General features: G+C 42.2%; 1 protein-coding gene across 5 annotated transcripts in view; it reads left to right on the forward strand.

Moving 5' to 3' along the window:
* Positions 1-21,315, forward strand: part of BTRC (beta-transducin repeat containing E3 ubiquitin protein ligase) — a 120,380-nt gene extending 99,065 nt beyond the window's left edge. For all 5 annotated transcript variants that reach the window (XM_041461023.1, XM_041461025.1, XM_041461026.1 and 2 more), the window contains 9 exons: positions 982-1,078; positions 1,961-2,098; positions 2,575-2,693; positions 5,045-5,294; positions 5,973-6,091; positions 10,219-10,329; positions 10,932-11,010; positions 14,300-14,493; positions 15,553-21,315. In XM_041461023.1, coding sequence (XP_041316957.1) covers positions 982-1,078; positions 1,961-2,098; positions 2,575-2,693; positions 5,045-5,294; positions 5,973-6,091; positions 10,219-10,329; positions 10,932-11,010; positions 14,300-14,461 — 1,075 coding nt within the window. In that variant the 3' untranslated portion in view covers positions 14,462-14,493; positions 15,553-21,315. The remainder of the gene's footprint in view (positions 1-981; positions 1,079-1,960; positions 2,099-2,574; positions 2,694-5,044; positions 5,295-5,972; positions 6,092-10,218; positions 10,330-10,931; positions 11,011-14,299; positions 14,494-15,552) is intronic.

Below are 21,315 nucleotides of genomic sequence, written 5' to 3' on the forward strand. Positions count from 1 at the left end.
CCAGTTCTGTAGTTTGGTATTGCCTTACCACCCCAAGATTTTGGTCCATTGTTGTGATCTCTCTAGTTCAAGTGTATCAGGGCAGTTAATGTACAGTCTCTGAAATTAGTTTTGAGGTGTACTGCATGGAAAGGACGGGAAGGAAATGCACAAGGAAGTATTGAACAATTAATTATGCTGTAATGGAGCAAGGGAGGGAGAAGTGGAGAGCTGGCCCAGTGTAGACTCTGTGCCTCTGATGCCAGGATTACACTCGGAGGCATTTGTGCCTCTCTCCATTTTGTGAGGCATGTTGCCAGGCAGAGCAGCAGTTAGTACGCCCATGGTGGGGTTTACTAGCTTCCACACCGTGTTTGGTGGCTTCTTAACTTCAGGATGAGGAATTAAAGTTTTTTACACAGCAGGCAGTGATTGCCGTTTACGGATTTTTTTGGTAACAAAACTCTAGCTTGGGATATGAGTATTCCAAATCAGTGTTGAGATGAGGGAGGCACCACAGATGAGGTGTTGCTTACCAACACAGAGTAGTAGCAGTAAAATGTCCATGTACCCAAACTGATACTGTTCCTGCTAATGCAGATAAAGCTAGCCTTGAATGTGTAGAGAATTTGAGGGTTCCTTGGCTTCTTTCATTTGCTTTGCATGCTTTATTTTAAAGGTGACCTCTGATAATGTGTGTGGGTATTGCAAGCATGAACCGTTGTCAGCCCTTACTGAGCTGAAGGGGCCCATGTCCACAACAGAGAATTTATTTCCCTTCCCTGAGTTACTAGACGCAGATTTTTCTTGGGTATTTCAGTGTTAAAATGCAACACTGACATGTTGCAGGGCAAACAAACAAGGAGCCATCCCATCTTAGTAAATTAAGTTTGACTATGAATCTGTCAGCAGTTGTTACCCATTTGTAAAATGCCAGGAGGACCTTTCTCCAAAATGCTGAAAGATGATTTGTGTTCAATGGAAATGTTCTTTGTCTTCCAGGGGGCAATATCTATTTAAAAATAAACCTCCTGATGGAACTGCGCCACCCAACTCCTTCTACAGAGCACTTTACCCCAAAATTATACAGGACATAGAGGTAAGAAGCAGCTGCCAAATACAGTGGTGTTTCACTGTTGGTTTTTTAGTTTTGTTTTTTTCAAATGTTCCTGATTTATTCATGGTGCTGCAATTCTGGGGATATTCTGTTGCAGTGTAATATTTCATTAAATCTGACATGTCTGTGTTTGTCTGGAGTTTGTAGATCTGGGACAGTTATAAAAGATCCTGCTGCTCCTTTAGATAGAGGATGAATTGGATTATTCAGTGAGCTGTTTGCTTGTGGAGTCTCCCCACTCTGGACATCAGATATCACAGCAGCACTGCAACATCTTGCTTTTCTCAGTTCCATGGTACTTTGCTCCTCCAGGTGCAATGAGACCTAATAGGCTGTTACAGGAAGATATCAAGAACTGAGGCAGAGAGAAAGTGCATTTCTAAAGTCTGCAGTCCTAAGACTAAGGAAACAGGAAGCAGCTGAGCATGTTTGCCTTGCATTTAGTGTGAGCAAAATGGCATGTTCTGGTTGTTTCCTAACAGCAAAAGCAGTGCTTGGGCACTGTTGTGTCAACTTTGTAAATGCATTTAGAGCTCAACTGAGACTTTCTCTTCAGTTATTTAGCTGTTGAGTCACAAGGGGCTAAAGGTTGGAGGTAGAAAAAGGCTTTTAGGTTACTCCTTCCTCACCATTCCCAACAGCACAGACCAGTTTAGCCACGATATGTTTTCCAAGCATTGGTCTGTTTAATTGGTTTTATTACGTGTATTCTAGAAAGCAGTTATGTCACTGTATGGGCCTGATTGCAGGAAAAGCGTTAAGAAAAGTGTCTGCTGCCTTCTCAACCAAACTAAAAAAAGGGGAGATAGTTCTGTGGGTTTTTTTTTTTCCCTATATCTCATTTGTCTCCTGTCTCTCCTCAAGACAATAGAGTCGAACTGGCGGTGTGGAAGGCACAGTTTACAGAGGATCCACTGCCGAAGTGAGACAAGCAAAGGGGTTTATTGTTTACAGTATGATGATCAGAAGATAGTAAGCGGCCTACGAGACAATACTATTAAGGTGAGAATGCTCCATCATGGCAATACTAATGGCTTGGAGTGCCTGTGCCATAAATAATAGTGTCCTAATTTCAGTGACACCTACCCAGTCTCTTGTTAGTAACCTAGCCTTCTCCTTCCCCTTCCCCCATCTCCCACCTGCACAGCAGCTACTCTTTTATCTGGCTAGAGAGACCCTGTTTTCAGACAGACAGGCTTTGCCAGCAGAGTTTCTGTCCAGCAGTAATTACAGGCTATGTAATTACTGGGCCCTGTATCCTAGTGAGAAGGGTAAAACCAATATTCGTAGTAAAGCCAGTAATATCAAAGATGTTGATGTATTGCACCAAAGAGCCTGCAGAAGACTCTGCAGATGCCACTAAAGATGTTCTAAGTGCACTGTGGAAGATGTGCTGCAATAAAAAACAGTCTAGTCAAACCAGTAAGTGCTAAAAGATGAAAACCTTACTGAACTATTTTGAATGTTTGCTGTCTTAGATCTGGGATAAGAATACATTGGAATGCAAGCGAATTCTCACTGGACACACGGGTTCTGTCCTGTGCCTCCAGTATGATGAACGGGTGATCATTACTGGATCTTCAGACTCAACAGTCAGGTGTGTGTCTGTGATTTGGACCTTTCTGTTTGCCTCTTAAGATTTTAGCTTTGCAAGCTGCTGAAATGATCTCTTCTTAAATGTGTGCTGTTCAAGCGGTTCCATGAAGTAGTTCGGCATATTTGTTCAGCATTGTGCTGTCCTTATCAGATGTCCATGCAATTCGCTGTCAGGGAGAAATGAGACTCTAAGCCAAGGCCAGTCAAGGTCAAGATGACTTAGGAAGGCCATCAGGCATTTCACCAAGGTTTTGCATGTTTTGACACTCCCTGAGAATGTTATAATTCTCTTTGAGAATAACTTTTTAAGAGTTGAGGTTTTCAAAACAAGTTTGAAGGTTTAGTCATCCATTGTCATTTCATTTTAACAAAATATGTATGACTAGAGACCCTATGACTTTAAACTAAATTTCAGCATGATGTTTCTTTTCATTCAATCTTTCCTTCTTCATTCAGTCTTTCATTCTTGCTTTCCTTCAAGTCTCCAGTAAAAGGCTGGACTCCTCAATGTAGCACTTGGGGTGCATGTCGTGCATTTGTGAAGTCCACTAGTCATATTAGAGGATACCAAGAGTGTAAGACTGTAGTGTAAATAGAGGCACATATGAGTTAATCAATTGTAATATGAACTTGGATTTGAAGGGGCAGGTCTGACTTCTCCATGTTGTTATATACTCCCTCCTTGTCAGAGTACAAGCAATGCTCTTGTAGTGAAGTTAGACAGCAAAAAAGCTGCATTGGTGGCCTTTTCTGGAGCTATTAGCCTGCATTCCTATGGCTGCAAACTCTTCTGTGCTCATGTAAACTACTGTTGTTAAGCTAATAGTATTGTTAAGCTAATTAAATTGAATTCCTGACACTTGATGCATGCAGTCTTGCAGTTCTCCTAGATTTTGGGGTCCTGTCATTCGCTGGAATCCAGAATTTCAGCAACACTGCCTGCCTAGAGGTGGTGTGGGAACTGCACTGGCCTAAACAGATAGCAAAAGGAGAGGCTGATTTCTGTAACAAGCACTGTCATTTTCTGTATCAGGCCAGGCAGGCCAAATTGCACACTGGCTACTTGCCCAGGAATGCTTTGTCTCCCACTGTATCTGTAAATGTTTGTGCAGACCCCAGAGGCACATAGGATGCATCACTTTTATCCTTGGGTCTCCTCAGGAAGAGAGGTTTCATCCAATAGACAGTACAGATGGGCTCTTAATGCTTCTGAGATCTCAGGGATGCACTTGTCCAAAGAAGTCAGTGGGTCTCCAGCTCCTGTTCAGTTTGGCAACCCTGTCTGCAAACTGTTTGTATGTTAATGGCTCAGGTCTTTAGTTTTTTCTCCTTTGCATTTTCTAATTGGAATGTAGTTTTCTTTTTTCTTTCTCATTTAGAGTTTATAAGTTGATGCACTTCAGTTTCCATAAGTTAGAAAATAAGACATTAGAAGTCTTTCTGACATCTTGCCTATTTTTACTGCTTGCCTTATTGGCAGCAGGAAGTTTTAACTTCTGCGAGATCTGATGTGCCTGATCATACAGCCATTTTCTGCTTTCATATGGTGTATCTGGGATACCGGTGTGATAGTGCCAAAAGAAATCTCTTTATGGAGGGCAAAAGAAGTTTGACAACAGAATAGCCCAAAAATAAATATTTTTAAGGCTTAAAATTTTCATTTCAAGTACTAAAAGTTCTGTATGAAGCTTTTGTCTAACTTGCATCTTAAATTGTCTTTCAGTTGAAACAGTTGGTTCCAATAACATTAAATTGACATAAATGCTATATCTTAATTTGGGTATTCAGCACATTCCTGGAATGTAGCTGTGTACCAGATGCACCGCAGGGTAAATGCAAATCATGATGCAACTTGTGGCAATTACTTGTATTTGTTTGAAAAGAGTTGTCTTGACTTCTGCTTTTGTATAATTACCACTTGAGCTGATAGTCCTGTGAGAGAGGTCAAAAATGAAGCCTGTCAGGGAACTTACTTCTCCACACTGGCTGGAAATGAAGTGTATAATAGGCTGGCACAACTAGGAAACACCAGTCTTTAAGGCCATCAGTCTTCTACCTTTCCTCAGCATTGAATTCCCTTAATTAAAGAATTCCTGGGTGCATTATTTTTATGGTGTTCCCTGCATTGCAGTTTTTGGCTGTTGGACTGTCTCAGTGTACACATGATCAACAGGTTTATCTAATACATTTTTTAATGAACTATTTAATAGATGTAGATATAACTTGTGGTGTTTGCTTCTCTAATATTGTTAGAGAGTCAATTACCTCTCCCTGTCCCTCTCTCGCTCTGCAGCAAATTCACAGTGCAGGTTGTTAACTCTCTTCTCTCTGGTTTGAAATGTGAACCTGCAGAGTGTGGGACGTGAATGCAGGCGAGATGCTGAATACGCTGATCCACCACTGCGAGGCCGTGCTGCACCTCCGCTTCAACAACGGCATGATGGTGACGTGCTCCAAGGACCGCTCCATCGCCGTGTGGGACATGGCCTCCCCCACGGACATCACCCTCAGGAGGGTGCTCGTAGGGCACAGAGCTGCTGTCAACGTGGTGGACTTTGATGACAAGTACATTGTATCGGCATCAGGTGACAGAACTATAAAGGTGAGGTGTTTCAGAGGCTTTTTATTTGCTGCTCTGGGGTATTTATTAACAAAGAACAGTCACCAGATGGGGAAGATGGCCCTTGGCAGGTTCTTCCTTTAGAAGCAGTGTTCTTCCTCCTGCTCATTTGCACTTGTCCCTCCTCAATTGAGCTGGCATAGCTCATTTACAGAACCTATGGCAAATCAGTTCCTGGTACAGATGCCCTTAAAAAAGGACATTGTTTTCTCTGTTCTTTTTCAACTTGACCATTTCCATAACCTGTTCAGTCATTTAAACCGTTGTTACAGGGCAGCATGGGGACAAAAGTGAAGGTGGGTTGATAGGAGATACTTAAGGAGGCACTTACTTAAGTGTTACTGCTATGATTCCAGTCTGCAACATTAAACCTCAGGAGAATCTATATTGTGTAAACAAAATCATAGCCCAAGAATGCTAAACATGGAAGCTAATTTGATACTGTGTGGCAAGAATCTTCTGTGTACAGTAACCCAACCTGCTATCGTTTGCAGACTATAATCACAGGTCATCAAGAGGGGTAATTTTCCCAGTCTTAATAGTAGCATCTTCATTAAGGCCATTCTGGATGCATCTATTTATCATGCAGACACCATCTTTTGTTAGTCTCTTCATAATAATTTTGTCTCTGTGTGGTTCCCTTCCCCCTTCCTGTCACAGGTATGGAACACTAGTACCTGCGAATTTGTGCGCACCTTAAATGGCCACAAACGAGGCATTGCATGTCTGCAGTACAGAGACAGGCTAGTAGTGAGCGGCTCTTCAGATAATACCATCAGGTGAGAGACAAACTCCCCATCGCAGGGTTCTGGGCAAGCACGCTGTCTCTGGTGCCCTGGGACATGCTGAGGTTAGGCAGCTGAAGTGCTCTGTACCCTTGTCAAATTTGAAATATACTTTCTTTAGTATAGAACATTGGGAACTACTGGAAAGAGATATTAGAAGCCTGTTTTACTGTGTTGTCTTTCATCCTCTACATCTCAAGAGTCCCATACTAATCAACAAGTTGCATTTGCTCTGACAGTTCTGGTGTATGAAAGAGCTGGCAAGTACCACTTTCTACGATGTCCTCTTGTATATTTTAATTGGACTATGTGTCTAGTTAAAGGGGTCAGATTTGCAGTAAGAGGCATTTAATCCTCTGCAGAAATCCTCCTGGGCTCTCGCCAAACTCTTCTTGTGGTACTTGGCACCTGGTTAAGTTTGGAACAGCTGGTTTAGAGCATGAAGTTCAGTTTGCTGCCTTTTGCACTTCTCCAGCTGCCCTGGCTGCAGTCTGAGATTTAACTCTTTCTGGTATCACAAGCCAGAATTTCTCCCTATGTCCTGCATCTGTTGTTAGAGGGATGTCCCACTAATTTCAGGATGTATGGAACAAGTTTGAATATTAGTTATCGTGATACAGAAAAATGGCTCTGTCATGGAAATGGGAGTAACAGCAGCCTCCCTTTCCCTTTGTCATTTTTTAAAGTAATTGTCTGCCTTTTGATGAAACTTGAAAGCTGGACAGTGTAAGCAGGAACTGTTCACTTCACATGTCAGTAATAATTTTTCCTCTGTGAGAATGATCTGTGCTATTGTTTGCCTGTGGACTTGGTTTGCAGCATGCTGCCTCTCCCTGCTCTGCAGTCTGTAGAAAAACAGTGGTCCTTTGGTTGATATCACCAGGTCACTGTTCCAGATTTTAGTACAGGGCTGTCTGAGAGCATGACCAGGAGAGCTAAAACTTTCATCTCTTAATCAAGGGAAGAGGTATTGCAGGCATTGTGTAAGAGCAGCACCACTGCTGAGAACTGCACTTCAAACAGAAAAAATAAGCCTCTGCAGTTGTACTATGAAATTTGGCCACAGAAGTAGAGCAAGAAATAGTTAAATACTACAGCAGCTAGGGAAGGATCTAAAATATGCAATGCTAATAAAAATAAATGTCAAGACAGTGATAATGCTAAACAGGAATACAGTTACTTTTATGCTTGCATTGGATAAAATCCCTACTTAATAGATTAATTGTGCTAGAATTTCAGGAATGTCAACAGTGAATCTTAATGGAAGTCAAGTTTAGCAGCAGTGTGAGCAAGGCAGAAGACTTACCCGATGCTAAAAAGAGTTTTCTCCCAGCCATTAGCAGAGGGCACAAGTCAGTAGAAGGATGATTTAAGAAAAAGGTTCCTAAGTCATCTTTGTGGATGGCTTGGTGCTTTGTAGGTTTGATTTTAATCCACTATCAGATGTTGTGTGCTGGACTTCAGTACAAGCTGATACAGAACTTAAAAGGCCATTATTCCTCAGTTGCAGGGAAGGTTTTTTCCAGAAGATGAATTTGTGATTTCTAGTTTTGCAACTGCAAACATGGAGGACATGTGAAGTAGCTGAGACATAGAAGAGTTATTTAGGCTGGAAATTTCACCTGCTACATAGACATCACTATCATTGTGCTAATTTCCATCTAGCAGAAACTGGTCCATCAAGTTTAATCCAATCACTTCAGTATGTTAGCTTCCAGGGCCAAAGTTCCTAATTGCTACGGACAAAAAAAAAAAAAAAAAAAAAAGGATTGAGAGAATTTAAGGCAAGAAAATAAAATTAGACAATACCATCTTGGGTTTTTAATGAGTGATTGGTCTTCATGTGTCTATTTCTAGGGTGTGCACACATAACTGATAACTAATCTGTTCAGACAGCAGCATTCTCTAAGAGGTGGGGATTCAGGCTCATCTGCCTTCTGTACATCTCCCCACTCAGCTTTCAAGTGAATTAAAGGCTGAGATAATTGTAGACCTCCCTCTATTTCCAGAAGTTCTCCCAAAGTTATGGGAAGGAGCAGTTGTAGTGGTTTTGACTGCGTACACAATTGTAGTGATTTTTTTTTTTTTTAGTTAGTTCTCAATAGCCTTAAGTTTAGTTCTCTTACTCATTGTTCCTTTGAATATTTAAAGAAGTAGAAGTTAGAGAAACTTACCAAATCTGAGAAAGACCCTTGGCACCAACTCTGCTAAGAGACCCTACTCTTAATAGCAGTTATCCCCTTTGTACATGAAAGCCCATTTGCCATGCGACAAGGGACATGATCACCTCTTGTAATCCCATTCAGGTAAAACCCCAGACTGGGACCTGAAAATACCTGGCCTGAGTTAGTGTGATGCAGCCTCCCAGAGCTGCTGGCAATTTCATGATCAATGGCAAGGAATGGAAACACATGGCACAAAAGTTCTTGGCACAAGATTGCTCTTCAAACCTTTCTGCACCAGTTAATGTCTGGCATTGTCCATCCTGTTTACAGTCCTTGAGAGACATAATTCTCTCTGGCAGCCAGAGTGCTTTTGGCTGACCTTTGTCTTGGACTTGTGTGCTCTGACCTTGACTGGTTTGCTGTACTCACGTGAAAACTGTTGGGCCCTTCACAGATTCCTGAAAGATCAGCTTCACAGATTGAAGAATCACTTTGAGCTCGTTGTTGGTTTCAAACATGTGCATAGACATATCCTTTCTCAGTTCTACAATGACAAAAGTGTTCTGTTCATTCCACTGTTGTCCAAAGTGAGAGCAACTTGTGGCAAGACAGCTGCAATCGTTATCCATCAGCCTTGGGCACACATCAACCAGATCTGGATTATTCTCTGGGGAACCTCAGGAATAAAATACTTGGGGATGGTTTATCTCTTTCTTTGTCTCTCAAGCAAAAGTGACCTGACCTCTCAGCAGCTGTACTGCTTCAAGATGTGTCACCCAGAGAAATTCCACAAACCCCGTATTTCTCACTACAGTGAAGGTCATGCCAGTCAGAGCACTTACTGAATGAGCATTTGAGAGCGTTTGTGGCTGCTTTGTTTCTGCTGGGTGTCAGGGAGTCAGAGCAAATACTGCTATTACAGGACTGCTGTATGAGCAGAGCATGTCTCAGCCAGAGATGGAACACCTCTAGACAATACATGTCAAAGAATTTCAGTTCTTGTAGGTAAATAATCTTTTCTTATACATGGCAATTGGAGTCATGTCAAAGAGCTGGCAAAAAGATGGAAAACAAATAGACTTACTTCATAACTGTTTGAAGCATTTAACTGGTTTTCGAGGTAGTGTGCAAGTGTAAAAATTATGTATTTTAATTTATTCTCCATGCTGAAAATCCTGAAACTCTGGGATAGTCACAGTTCAGAGAATAATGTGTTGCTGGGCCTCTTACTGTATATTGGTTTGGGTGCCTGAACTTTTAAAAAATACTGTATTATTAGAAACAGTTCACATAGAGCCACAGAAGTTATTTGAAAGCAAGAAAAAAAAATGCATTTAAAATAATAAACACAGAGCATCGATTTTAGCTTATGCATAAGGTGCCTGGATTGCAGATTAAACATACCTTCAGGGGGAGAAATTACAAAAGAAAAGGTATAGATGTGTACCTCTCACCACTATATTGATAACTTCATTTGTCTGATGGAAGTCTCCAAATCAGGAATGGGCATGTAGGGGAACAGAGAGGGGCACATGCCCCATGAAAGGTGATCATCTCAATTGAAACAAGCTGCCGAGGGGATTAGTAAGTCTCCCTCTCTTAATATCCTAAAACCAAGGCACAACACTTTTACAAACTATGAACCTCAGTAAAACAAAGTGAGGCTCACTGTGAAGATAACTGGGAGATATCCTGTGTTACTAGAGCTGTGGATGCTAGATACAACTGGTTTGTGACTCATCCTCCTATGTATTACTGTAACATCATAGGGTCATGTGGAAAATCATGTATCCATTTAACTGTGGGAAAAGCAGTGATGAATAGTTTGTTTCTTCTTTGTTGTTCCATAATAATCTTTATTTCCAAGTTTCTATTAACTACAAGCAAAGAGCAAATGTTTCACTGCAATGCTAAGGTATTAAAAAATTCCTTATGCTTCTTTGTACTCTCTTCCAGGCTGTGGGATATAGAGTGTGGGGCATGTTTACGAGTACTGGAAGGCCATGAAGAGTTGGTGAGATGCATACGCTTTGATAACAAGAGGATAGTCAGTGGGGCATATGATGGGTGAGGTTACCAGTGCAGTCAATGCTTTGCATCTTCCTTCTGTCTCAGTGTCTCCCATCCCACTTTGTGCATCTTCTGTATAAATATCAGGCTCTCTGTCTGTCATACTAAGAGGATCTTTTCATGGCCAGTAAATGAGAGCCATGCTATAGAGCATAGCTTTCATTCTTCTTTTGAAATAAGTCCATGTGATTTGATGTGTGTGGTCCAATTCTTGTGCTTGGTAAGAATATCTGACTGACTCAACCTGAAACTTCTTTCAGCTCAGCCACTTCTAAGAGCAATCTTTCCCATCTGGGGTTGTCTGCAGGACCATTTGCCATTACAGACTAGTTGTCTGCACTCCCATGTGTTTCTGTTAGTTATTACCACCTGCTTTTTATGTGTTTTACTTTATTGACAGCATATTTTTACCTCCCATTAAGTTCTATAAGCTTTACAAAGGGGAAATGCAAGAACCAGGTCTCAAGAGCAGAAGGATTGCTGTAATTTTCCTTAAACTGATGTATTAGCTAAGTTGTACTAACAGTTGTTTTCTTCTGTGAGTACTTGCTCTTTTCTCTTTAACAGAGCCATGGTGTTTGTCTATTTTTCACCACTAGGAAAATTAAAGTATGGGATCTTGTGGCTGCTTTGGATCCCCGTGCTCCAGCAGGGACCCTCTGCTTGCGAACCCTTGTGGTAAGAGCTTCAGATAGAGGTGTAGAAGAAAGTGTGCTTGTTCAGAGCTATCTTGAGCTGTGACAACTCAAATCAGTTTAGACCCAGTCTGCAGGATCTTGAAATAATTTCTAGGGGTCTGGCTTTTTGGGTGTCCAACTTCTTCTAATTTTGTAAGCTATTAATTGCAAGTATTAAAAGTTAGAATCTCTGAGCTTTTCACTCCACTCTGGACTTTTCAACAGTTTTATTCTGTGATTTGAAGTTAATAACTGAATCAGTTCTTTAACTCATCCTTGGAATCCATATGCTAGTGGGTTTACATTAATCTGTGTGTACCTGATGATGTAGTAGTAAGTTCTCTGAATTGTTGACATGAAATTTCTTTAAAATAGTACATTCCAAATTTGAGGAACAGGAACAAAAACACACTTGGGATTGCTTTCAACTGCCTTTTGGGTGCTTAAAGAAAAAGTAGGACAGAAACAGGCAGTGAAATAGCCTTATGGTTAAACAGCAACTACTCTTTCCATGCTGGCCACTGGTTTCTAGTGCAGGTCAGTGATGGTGTGGTTCAAATGTCATTATGTGAGTGTTAACAACATTTACAGTCGTGTTTAAAAACGGCTCTGCTTGGTCTTAGAATAATGTGGGACGGTTGTGAGAAAAATGCCAGGACAGCCAAGGCCTTAGGGTGGCTCTAATAAGTGTTCCTCCACCACATTCAACCCAAAAAAAGGCACTGTTGCTGGGGACAAATTAAGATTTCAACTAGTACCAAAATCTCATTGAAAAATAAGTACTATATGTTTTTATTTCTTAGGTTGAAAGTGTTTGGGCAGTGTTTCAATAGGTATATGTTAGAACTTTCCCTGCTGTGGCTCATGACTGTAGTCTGTGCTCTAAAACAGGATTGTACCAAGGCTGTCTGATTCTCTAAAAGTGTGATTAGTTCTCACCAGCTGAGTTGGCTGGCTGACCTTCTGCACACTCATCAACCAACTGAACTGCTCCTGTTGTAGTTTTCACTGAAGTACTTTACGTCACATTTGGTGCAGGCTGTGAGGTTACTGGGACTCAGCTGACATTAAGATCATTAAGTCATGCTATCCTTTTCCAATCATGAATTTGGACCATCAGCTACAGGATCAGAGTCCATGAGAGCTTTGGATGCCTGCAGGTGCTATGTTCAAAAACCTTCTTGTTAGCCAAATAGAAGTGAATATAGTTTCATGGCTGAAATCCAGAAAAGCCCTTTGTCATTGGTCACTCAATTCCAAGCTATGGAACAGCTCTGCCCATGAGCTCATATCCTTGAGAGTCTAAGACTTAAGACTTGGTATTAGTAGTATTTCTGCTCCAGCCTGAGACAAATGTGTGCCTAGTAACCTGTAGACTTAATTTAACTGGTGTGATTTCCTCTGAATTTTCCAGCAGTGGACAGCCAAAGTGCCCCAGCTAATTATATTACAAATCAGAAGCGGTGGGATAGAAACACTGTAGGAATCTCAACACATGGATACTCATAAATCCCTGTTTGATAGCAATGGAGGGGGCCAAAAGCAGGGTGGGGAGCAGAGGAAGCTGTAGTGGTGCTTTTAGGACTTTTATGACAACAGGGTGTCCTTACACCCGCTTACCCATGCTTTGGTGTTTTTTTCCTCTTCTCTCGTCCTCCAAAATTAAACCTGGCTGCACAATGAACATCATGAATCTCCTGCTGCTTGTGTTCAATTTTCAAACAGTAGGAGGAAAGTGCACAGATAACAAATGTTCGCTGCATGCCAGGTCCCTTCCAGTTTTGTCTTCCCTTAGCTGGAACAGTGGCCACATGAATTTGACAGAAGCTTTCCATGAACAGAATAAGCTCACAGTTCAGCTTTCCTTATGACATAAACAGTCCAGGTAGGGCAGCCTTATTTAGACCACAGTGACTGGGATCAAAAAGAGAGTTTTGAAAAGAACTTTTGAAAGTACCTCTCTCTCCTTCTCACGCTCTCTCTCTATCTCTCTCTGTCTCTCCCCCACCCTCCCCCCACCATCTCTGTGAATAATCCATCAGTGGATCTGACTGTTGTAATGATACTTCTTGGAAGAACTTCTTTACTGCTATAACACAAAATCTGGAAAAACACTTCCCTTAAGAATAGGTGGGAAGACAGAAACTCATAAGGTGTTTATAAGACAAACTCAAGTTAGAGTTAGAAGATCAAAAAGGTTCCATTGATTAGAAATTCTAAAAAATTTATTTTGGAATCTGGCTTACATTTGCATTTATTTTTAGATAATTTTGATTTAAAGATTCAGAAATTCACTTTAAAGCACCTGTTATTCTTTGTAAACTGAGCTGTATTTTTGTAGTCTTGTGCTATAAAACAAAGACTTCCCCTTTAGTAACTAGCAATTCTCTTTTGCCAAAATGTTTGAGAAACCTGTAATTTTAGTATTGAAGTATTTTAAGACATGTTTTTTTCCTGACCCTCAGAAGCCCCTTACAATGTGTGAGCACTAAAGAGAAATGTGTGTTCATGGAAGAGACAGGGCTCACCATCACTGCACAGTTTCTATTCCCTGGTGACCAAGGAGAGGCCACTGCTCTTGGAGTGTCATGAGCACCGAGAGAAAATAGGCAACACAAAAGTGAAAGCAGAGTGGCTTTGCTTTGTGAAATCCAGGATCTTGCCATTACCTCCTGTTAATTATAGTCTGAACTCTTGCCAAATTGTCATGCCATTTCCACTCAGCCTCAGAGCAGAATGCAAACTGCCTATAAAGAATGCCCTTTCTAGATCATATTTTTAGAACTGCTTAGGAGGAATTACTGCTGTGTCACTGGACTTTACAACAGGCTCCTTACTGTCCTCCAGTGTTAAGCTGTTCCCTCTTCAGCAGTGGCAATGATGCCAAGTCTTGAATGCAAAGTTCTTATCTCTTACCCTGTAACTTACTGTACCTGGGAATGTTGTAATTTCAGGAAGGAGTTTTGTTATGAAATAAGGAAGACAGTGCACCAGTCAGCCTCTCCAGATGGAATTATGTGGGGAGAGAGTTTGGATTGGTCTGCACAGTGTGTGTCTAATATTGGGATTTAAGGAGTAGTGGGACAACTGTAATGTAAACTTCCTGCAAGTCAAGTCCTCAGATATAGCAAACCCTTTTCCTTGAGAGAGGGTTTAATTTATGCTCTGTGATGGTGATGCACAGTGTGGGTTTACTAACAATTTATTATAACACTAAAATCAAGCCCACTCCATCCCAGGTGCCAGCTAGTTTGCAAAGTAACATGCTCTGTCTCTCACTGGCATTTCAGGAGCATTCTGGAAGAGTCTTTCGACTTCAGTTTGATGAGTTCCAGATCGTCAGCAGCTCACATGATGACACCATCCTCATCTGGGATTTTCTGAATGACCCAGCTGCCCAGGCAGAATCCACGCGTTCCCCGTCCAGAACATACACCTACATCTCCAGATAAATAACACTACACTGTACCTCACACTCGCACAGGTAAAAAAAAAAAAAAAAAAAAAAACCTTTAAAAATAAAGTGAGGCTCAAAGGTGACACTGGATGTAGTGTGAGCCTGCTGTTTGAATAACTGGCAGGGTTTAGCAGTGTTTGTCATCAGTAATACAGTAATACATGTTATACAGTAAAATACTGTTATACAGTAATTACAGTGTCCTGTAAAAGGACAGGAATTGCTCTGGTACCTTAGAATAGGGACTTTATTTTAGCATTTGTGACATGTGGTGCCTATGACTCCCCCTGAAGAACTCCTCCTCCTCTGTCCATCATCATCAATAATTAAATCAGTTGTACTGCTGTCCAGAAGGAAGAAGGGTTTCTGCAGAGCGAGTAGAGCAGCTGCTGCCTAACAAGAGGATGCAGATGGCCTGACCCTGGGCAGTTGTCACCAGGCAGGAGAGTTTTGCCAAGAACCTCCCTCTGAAGTGATGGCCATTCTCCTCACTCTGCAGCAAGCTGATTTAAGATTACAGTTTGGCTAGGGGAGGAGACACTGAGGTACAAGCGCAAGCCCAGGCAAATTAAATCGAGATGCATCAATATGCAAAATAATTTATGGATAGGGCCTAGCCCTTGTTTTCTCTCACATAGCATGGATGTTAAATTATTCATATCAGAGCCTGGTTGGTTTGCTCATCACCTTTTGTCTTGGCCAGCACAGTGTGGGGAGTACAAAATGTTTCATATGTTTGGGTCAGCTGTAGAGTGAATTTGATGCATATGAGTGAAGTGGCATAACATGATTGCCTATGTGGGTGGGTACATGCACAATTACTGTTAATAGCAGTAAACATAAGAGAAGAGAATGGCAGAAGAGCTGACAGGCTTGTGCAAAGGGGTGTCCACAGTGACATTTTCCCATGAAAGTGCTCTGTCATGGAGCACATCCTGTATCCTGTTTGGTAAATGTACAGTGATGCTCTGGACCTGTCAGATCTTGATTTTCTCAAACACTTTGGTCAATCAGATGTTATTTTAAATCATTAAAAGGCTTAATATGAATGGGGTTTGTTTGGTTTGTTCTGTTTTTTGTTCCCAGGACTCATTTAAGCTGCAGTATTTACATGCCAGGACAAAAGAACTATCCACGTAACCAATACTTGCTGAAGAGAGAGGCTCTCAGACTTGTTTCTGGAACAAAGTTGGCATGCGGTTGATCTCAGACAGGGTCTACTCAGCGCGGCTGACTGCTAAAGTGCTGCTATGTCAGAAGATGACTTTTATCTTTCATGAACAGTTAACATTTTTAAACCTTCCCATCCCTTTCTTCCCTCATTCCCCTCTTCATGTTCACTCTTCCCTTTACCCCATTTGATTCTCCTCCAAGCCCAGTCACCAATGTCCTATGAATATATTTAAGATGTCGCCAGAATGTGTTGCTTTGCTGTTAAGCAGAAGACTTACAGCCACAGTGCATCCTGCTGAGAGTCACTTCAGGGTGGGTGGGTGGGTGGGTGGGGAGGCTGCTACTCTCAGGCTGAAATTAATATCCATTGCTAGGCCTTTGAAAAAGCATTCAGCTCTGAAGAGCAGCAGAAACACAACAGCCAGACCATCATCCCCCCAACCCCAGCTTCCCTGCGGCTTTTGGCTGTTCTGACTGCAGACTTATTTTTTGTGGAGAGAGGACCCTTGAAATTTGACTATTATGAGCCAAATCCATCTCTTTCCTCTCCTGCCTGCTATGCTAACCCTTTGGAAGCTGGATGTGTATTGTAGTCTCCCCTTAACATCAGCTTTGCTGGGGAATGCTAGTCAATGAAAAGTTAAACTCTCTCCTACCAAAGTCCCAAGCATGATGGACTGGGGCTGAGATCCTGTCCACCCCTACCCCAGGTGAACTGTTGGCCCAGGACAGTATTTCACTAGCAAAGGGATTGTCTGTACCATCTTCCTACTGCTGTTCTCCCTGAAGACAGTATGTTGCTGATGGCTTATGAATCATTCTGTTAATTGGAGAAAGTTTGAGGCTCGGTTGAGAAGAAAAGCTGGACATTGCTCCTATCTTTCCATTCCTTCTCCCTCAGAGAGGCTGTAGATGGGTACTGGAAGAGGGAGCTGTTAAAAATTTCATGGAGCTCTCAAGAGCCACCCTAGAGTGAACACACTACACAAACATTCTGGCCATGACTATAAGACTTTGCCTCACTTGAATGAGCAAATGCACACCCTGGAGATGGTGGTTGAGTAAAATGAATCAGCCATGAGGACAATCATTGCATTTAGCAATGACTCCAGGCCAGTTCTGCAGCATTTCTGGGACTTGCTTTGCTAGAAGGGATTGAGGAGTTTTTGGTCTGCTTCTGTAACCTATGTACTGCATTGCAGTTTAGGGACACTTTTTGATTAGTCCTTTTGCTGATAGCTGAGATGGGTCTTTGCTTTCTGGCTGAGACTTCTGCAAATTGTCATTGTTAAAAGACAAAAAATAGCCCTGAAGAGTAGGTACATGAGAAACAATTCTGCATGTCTCTGAACTAGACAGAGGTCTGGGGGTAAACAGCTCTCTTCACAGAGCTGGAACAAATTGCAGCTGGCCTGCATTTAGATTAGAAATGACTCTGTAAATCAGTCCCTGGCCATTCCAGGTTTAGGCCCAGATCTTCTGCTGTAGGTCTGGAAAAATCTCCACTGCTTTAGTGGGGAGTTGCTCTAATCCCACAGTAGGAAATCAAGGTCCTTTGTCTCTGGGCTAGAGGGCTGCCTGCTAACTGGCTTTATTAACACCTCTGAACTTGGCAGGTGGGATTTTTTTATAAGCTTTTCTCATCAACTTCACTTTGCTGGGGAATCTGCTGCATTGTTTCTAATTGCTTGGGATGCGCTTTTTCCACCAGTGAAATCTAGCAAGGAGCTGGTCCAAGAGTCCCCAGAGAGCAGTCCAGAGTGCTTCAATAATTTAGGTGATACCTAGGACAGATAAGAAAGCAGTGGAGTTAGGGAGGAGGGCAGAGCTGGTTCTTGGGTAGTACCTAGTGCATTTCCTGAAGCATGTGGGCAGCAGTGTCAAGCATCTCAGAGCATGTGATGACACTCCTCTTTTCTGTTTGAACTATTACTGTAAAAGAGTCAAACAGGTTAACAACTCTGTTCAGGTGACAGTGACTTACCTCTGCAGAGTCATAAATACATTCTGAGTCACAATGTTTATCCACAACTAATTTTAAGTCCAGGAAGGCTGTTTTGGCTTTCAGGCAGCTCTACATATCATGAATACTACAGTCCCCAAGCCAAAGTGGCAAGGGAGCAGAGAGAATCAAAGTTCACATCCCAAACTTCCTTGAATTCAAGTTCTGAGTCTTAATACTATTTTAAGAGTCATCTAAGTACAGGTATTACAAGGTCTGCAGCATGGCTGCATATCAGCAGGGGTTTAGATGACCTTGAAGATTTATTAATTATTGTCCTCATTTTTGTCATCCTCTGTCTTTTCCATTTCTGTTACTGTAGAAAACAATGATCTGTTACTCCAGCTGCTGAAGGCTGCAGAACTTCCTGATATTTTAATTACATCTTTGTGGCAAACACCTTCAAGGATGTGTTGTATTTTTGCTGGTTGAGAGAATTTGGGAGAGCTGGCAGACTGGCTGGCCAAACACAAGAGACACCACCACTGCAAATTGTCCTTGGTTGTCATAGCCCTGCTGCTCTGTGCTGCTATTCTGTTGGGTCTTCAAGTGGTACCATACTTTGTACTCTGCTGTATAGAGCTCTTTAAGGTACATTTAGCAAGCAACTGCTGGAATCCATTTTTGGCACGTGTTGAGAAAGGTGTGTCACCCTCAGGAAGGGACTGTGTGTGGGTACTTCAAACAGGACTGCAGAAGGGTGAGGATTCCTGCCCCACTCCCCAAGTTGTACAAATTCTCTGATGGCTAAGAAGGAAACTGAAGTTACCTGATCTAACTTGAACTTGAAACTGCCACAGCCTGACATTTGGTGGTGTTTATTGTGCACCCAGGGAGGAGCAATCTGGTAAGTAGATCTCCCAATGTCAGAAGAAAGTGGCTTTTTCAAACTCCCTTCCCTTCCCTTAGGATATGTGTGCATGTGTGTGTGAGTGTTCAAGAGTGCATGTGAGAGAGAGGTTTCAGCATGAACGGGATGGATAATCCCTCAGCCAGATTGGAGTAATTGCAGAGTTTATAATGAAAAGAACTAGAACATGCCTGCTGAAAGGTGATAGAAAAGGGCTGGAAGTGTCTGTGGGCTTTAAGTGTTGCACATTGCTTTGAAATTAAATACCTCTGCTGCTTAGAGATCGTCACTTCTCCCACACGTAGGAAGCTCATGCTAGCCTTCCACCTTGGATTATGGGATGGAAAGTACTGGAGATGTGGGACAATCTGTTGTGGCCACACCATCTCCTGCGTGTGACTCCTTTGCAATAGAGCACAGTTTTGCTGCAAATATTTCTTGTCCTCAGAGGAACACAGCTTGCTTTCAAATATGCAAATAGAAAATGGCATGAAGGAGATGGCAGTGAGATAACTTCTACAGATGTCTTCTCTGGAGCAGCTCCCTCTGCTCCCTGTTAACATTCAAGGACAGACACATCCACTGTTGGAATGGAAGGATTCAGGTGACAAGTTGAGAAGTCTGTGATCATCAGAAACATTGAAATGCTTTACACTTGTTTCTAAACTGGAAGCTGACTTGGACCACCATGCTCTACCTACCCACCTCCTGCTCCAAAGGATCCTTTTTTCTTTTTATTATTTTTTTTTGAACACTGAAAAAGCTGGAGAGTATCATGCACATTTCTCCACTCCCAGGTATGTGTATGTGCCCCTTCCACATGTCCCTTCCTCAGTCTGAGCAGAACTCCAGGCTTGGTTCTGAGTTTTCTGGCATCCCACCTCCAATGGGAAGCACCTCTCTAGATTGGGCTCTTGCCTAATTTTGTTAGCTTTCTTTAACATGATTTTATATCTGCCTTTTGTGGCTTATTATTCCTTAATTCATTGGGAAAGGGCAATATTTGAATTTAATAAACCACAAATACTAGCAGCTCTCCTTTGCTAGAGAAGGGAACAAGAAGGAATGTCCAGCCTTCCTACTGCAGGCTTGCTCTTAACTGTGGGAGGAAAAGGAGGAGATGACCTGAGTGGTTGAAAACTAGGCACATGGAGGGATGGAGATGGATCTCTACAGAAGTGGGGACGGTGCTGAGAATAGATCTTTTAGCTTATGTAGTTGGCTGCAAAAAATTGAGGCTTTCCATGATCAGAAGTCATCAGGACGTGATCAACTAAGGCCTCCAACTGTTGAACTTGCCAGCTGATGCCCCTTTTAGGATGCAGTGGAGACATAAGGAGAAAGGGATGGTCTAAACTATGTTTGCCAAGAGAAGAATGAGCTTTGCCAGGGTCTCCAAGTGGCATGCATGATGCATTTGACATGCTGAGCTTTGCCCTACTGTTCCCCCCAAAATGATAAGCAGTAGCTTCCCAGAAGGAGGGGGGAAACAGCAACTGACCCAGCTGTCCTCAAAGGGGTTCTCCGTACGAAATTTGTCTGTCCTGCTGGAAAATACCTACTGGATTGATTGGCATGAGGGGGTTACAGTCTTTCTGGCCCCGCTTTTAATTCAGAGATGGGAGCAGCAGGTCCTTGGGTGTATTCCTTCTCCAAAATCCCAGTAATGGGTTGAGAGGAATGGCTACCTGCTGAGACTGAGCATTTGGCTTCCCCTCCATTCCCCCCTTGCCCCATTTTTTTAAAAGATGAGGTGTAGCCAAACTACTGGGCAAAGTTCCCAAAGCAAATCCCATGGGGGAGCCTTGGCACACTGCCAGAACAGATCATCCTTTCACTGGTCAGAAAACTCTTCCTGTGACTTTGTGCTTGTTCCCAAAGATCACTGGGCTTCCACATATCCAGCAGATAAACCATGGAAGTTGGCAACACTGGTTGATCCTTAGGGATGTCAAGATAATACTTTCAAACTCAGAGGGATTCTGATCCACGTGGATATGCAGCAAGCCCTTTAGATACTATAGACAGCTCCTAAATAAATCCCTTTTTTTAATAGCCTATCACCCTAAGAGATACCTTGATTTCTGCTCAAGCAGGAGCCAAGTGCAGCTGTGGCCAGAAAATCAGCATGAAATACAAGTCTTCATCACAGAGCAGCTGTGCTCGTACCTGCACAATGAACAGTTTTTTGCCTTCACAGGAAAAATGTTTTAACCTCCTGGCACTGGAACACTGGTTTACCTCTAAGCAAAACTCCATGTACAGGAGGCAGGTCAGTGGGCTGTTTGCAGTGGCTTTTACAAGGAGCTACCTATGAAAATTTTCGGGCAATTCAGTGTGAAATTCTGGAGCTGCTTTTGAGTGGAAAACTTTGCTTTGGCTACTGTGTCTTGATCATGCGAGGCCCTGCAGGACTTAGCCTAGCCCCATTTTTAGCATGGCAGAACAATAGTGTGGACCTCAGCAAAGTGTATTGTCCTGTTTCTTCCCATCATTTTCCATCACTGCATTTAGGAGAGCTGCATGCCTGCCAGGCCAGCCTGTGCTGCATCACTCCAGCCTGCTCAGGCTGGGGGGGCTGTGGAAGTGGGAGAGGTGAAAAAGAACATGGTTTCTCCAGAGTTTTCTGTTTGTTACTCTGCTATATTTGTTATCTGGATTCTTAAGTAATGAGTGCTTTGAATTTTGTGATTATGTTACGGTGATGTGTAGTTAATGTACTAATGTTCACTTGAGCTAGGATCATGGTAACAGTGTGGTTTGTTTTTTTTGGTTTTTTTTTTTAACTGTTCAGAAAATAACTTAAATACAAAGATTAAGCTGT

The sequence above is a fragment of the Pyrgilauda ruficollis genome, unplaced genomic scaffold, assembly GCF_017590135.1.
Source record: "Pyrgilauda ruficollis isolate IOZ18807 unplaced genomic scaffold, ASM1759013v1 scaffold15, whole genome shotgun sequence".
In the NCBI taxonomy this organism is placed as follows: domain Eukaryota; kingdom Metazoa; phylum Chordata; class Aves; order Passeriformes; family Passeridae; genus Pyrgilauda; species Pyrgilauda ruficollis.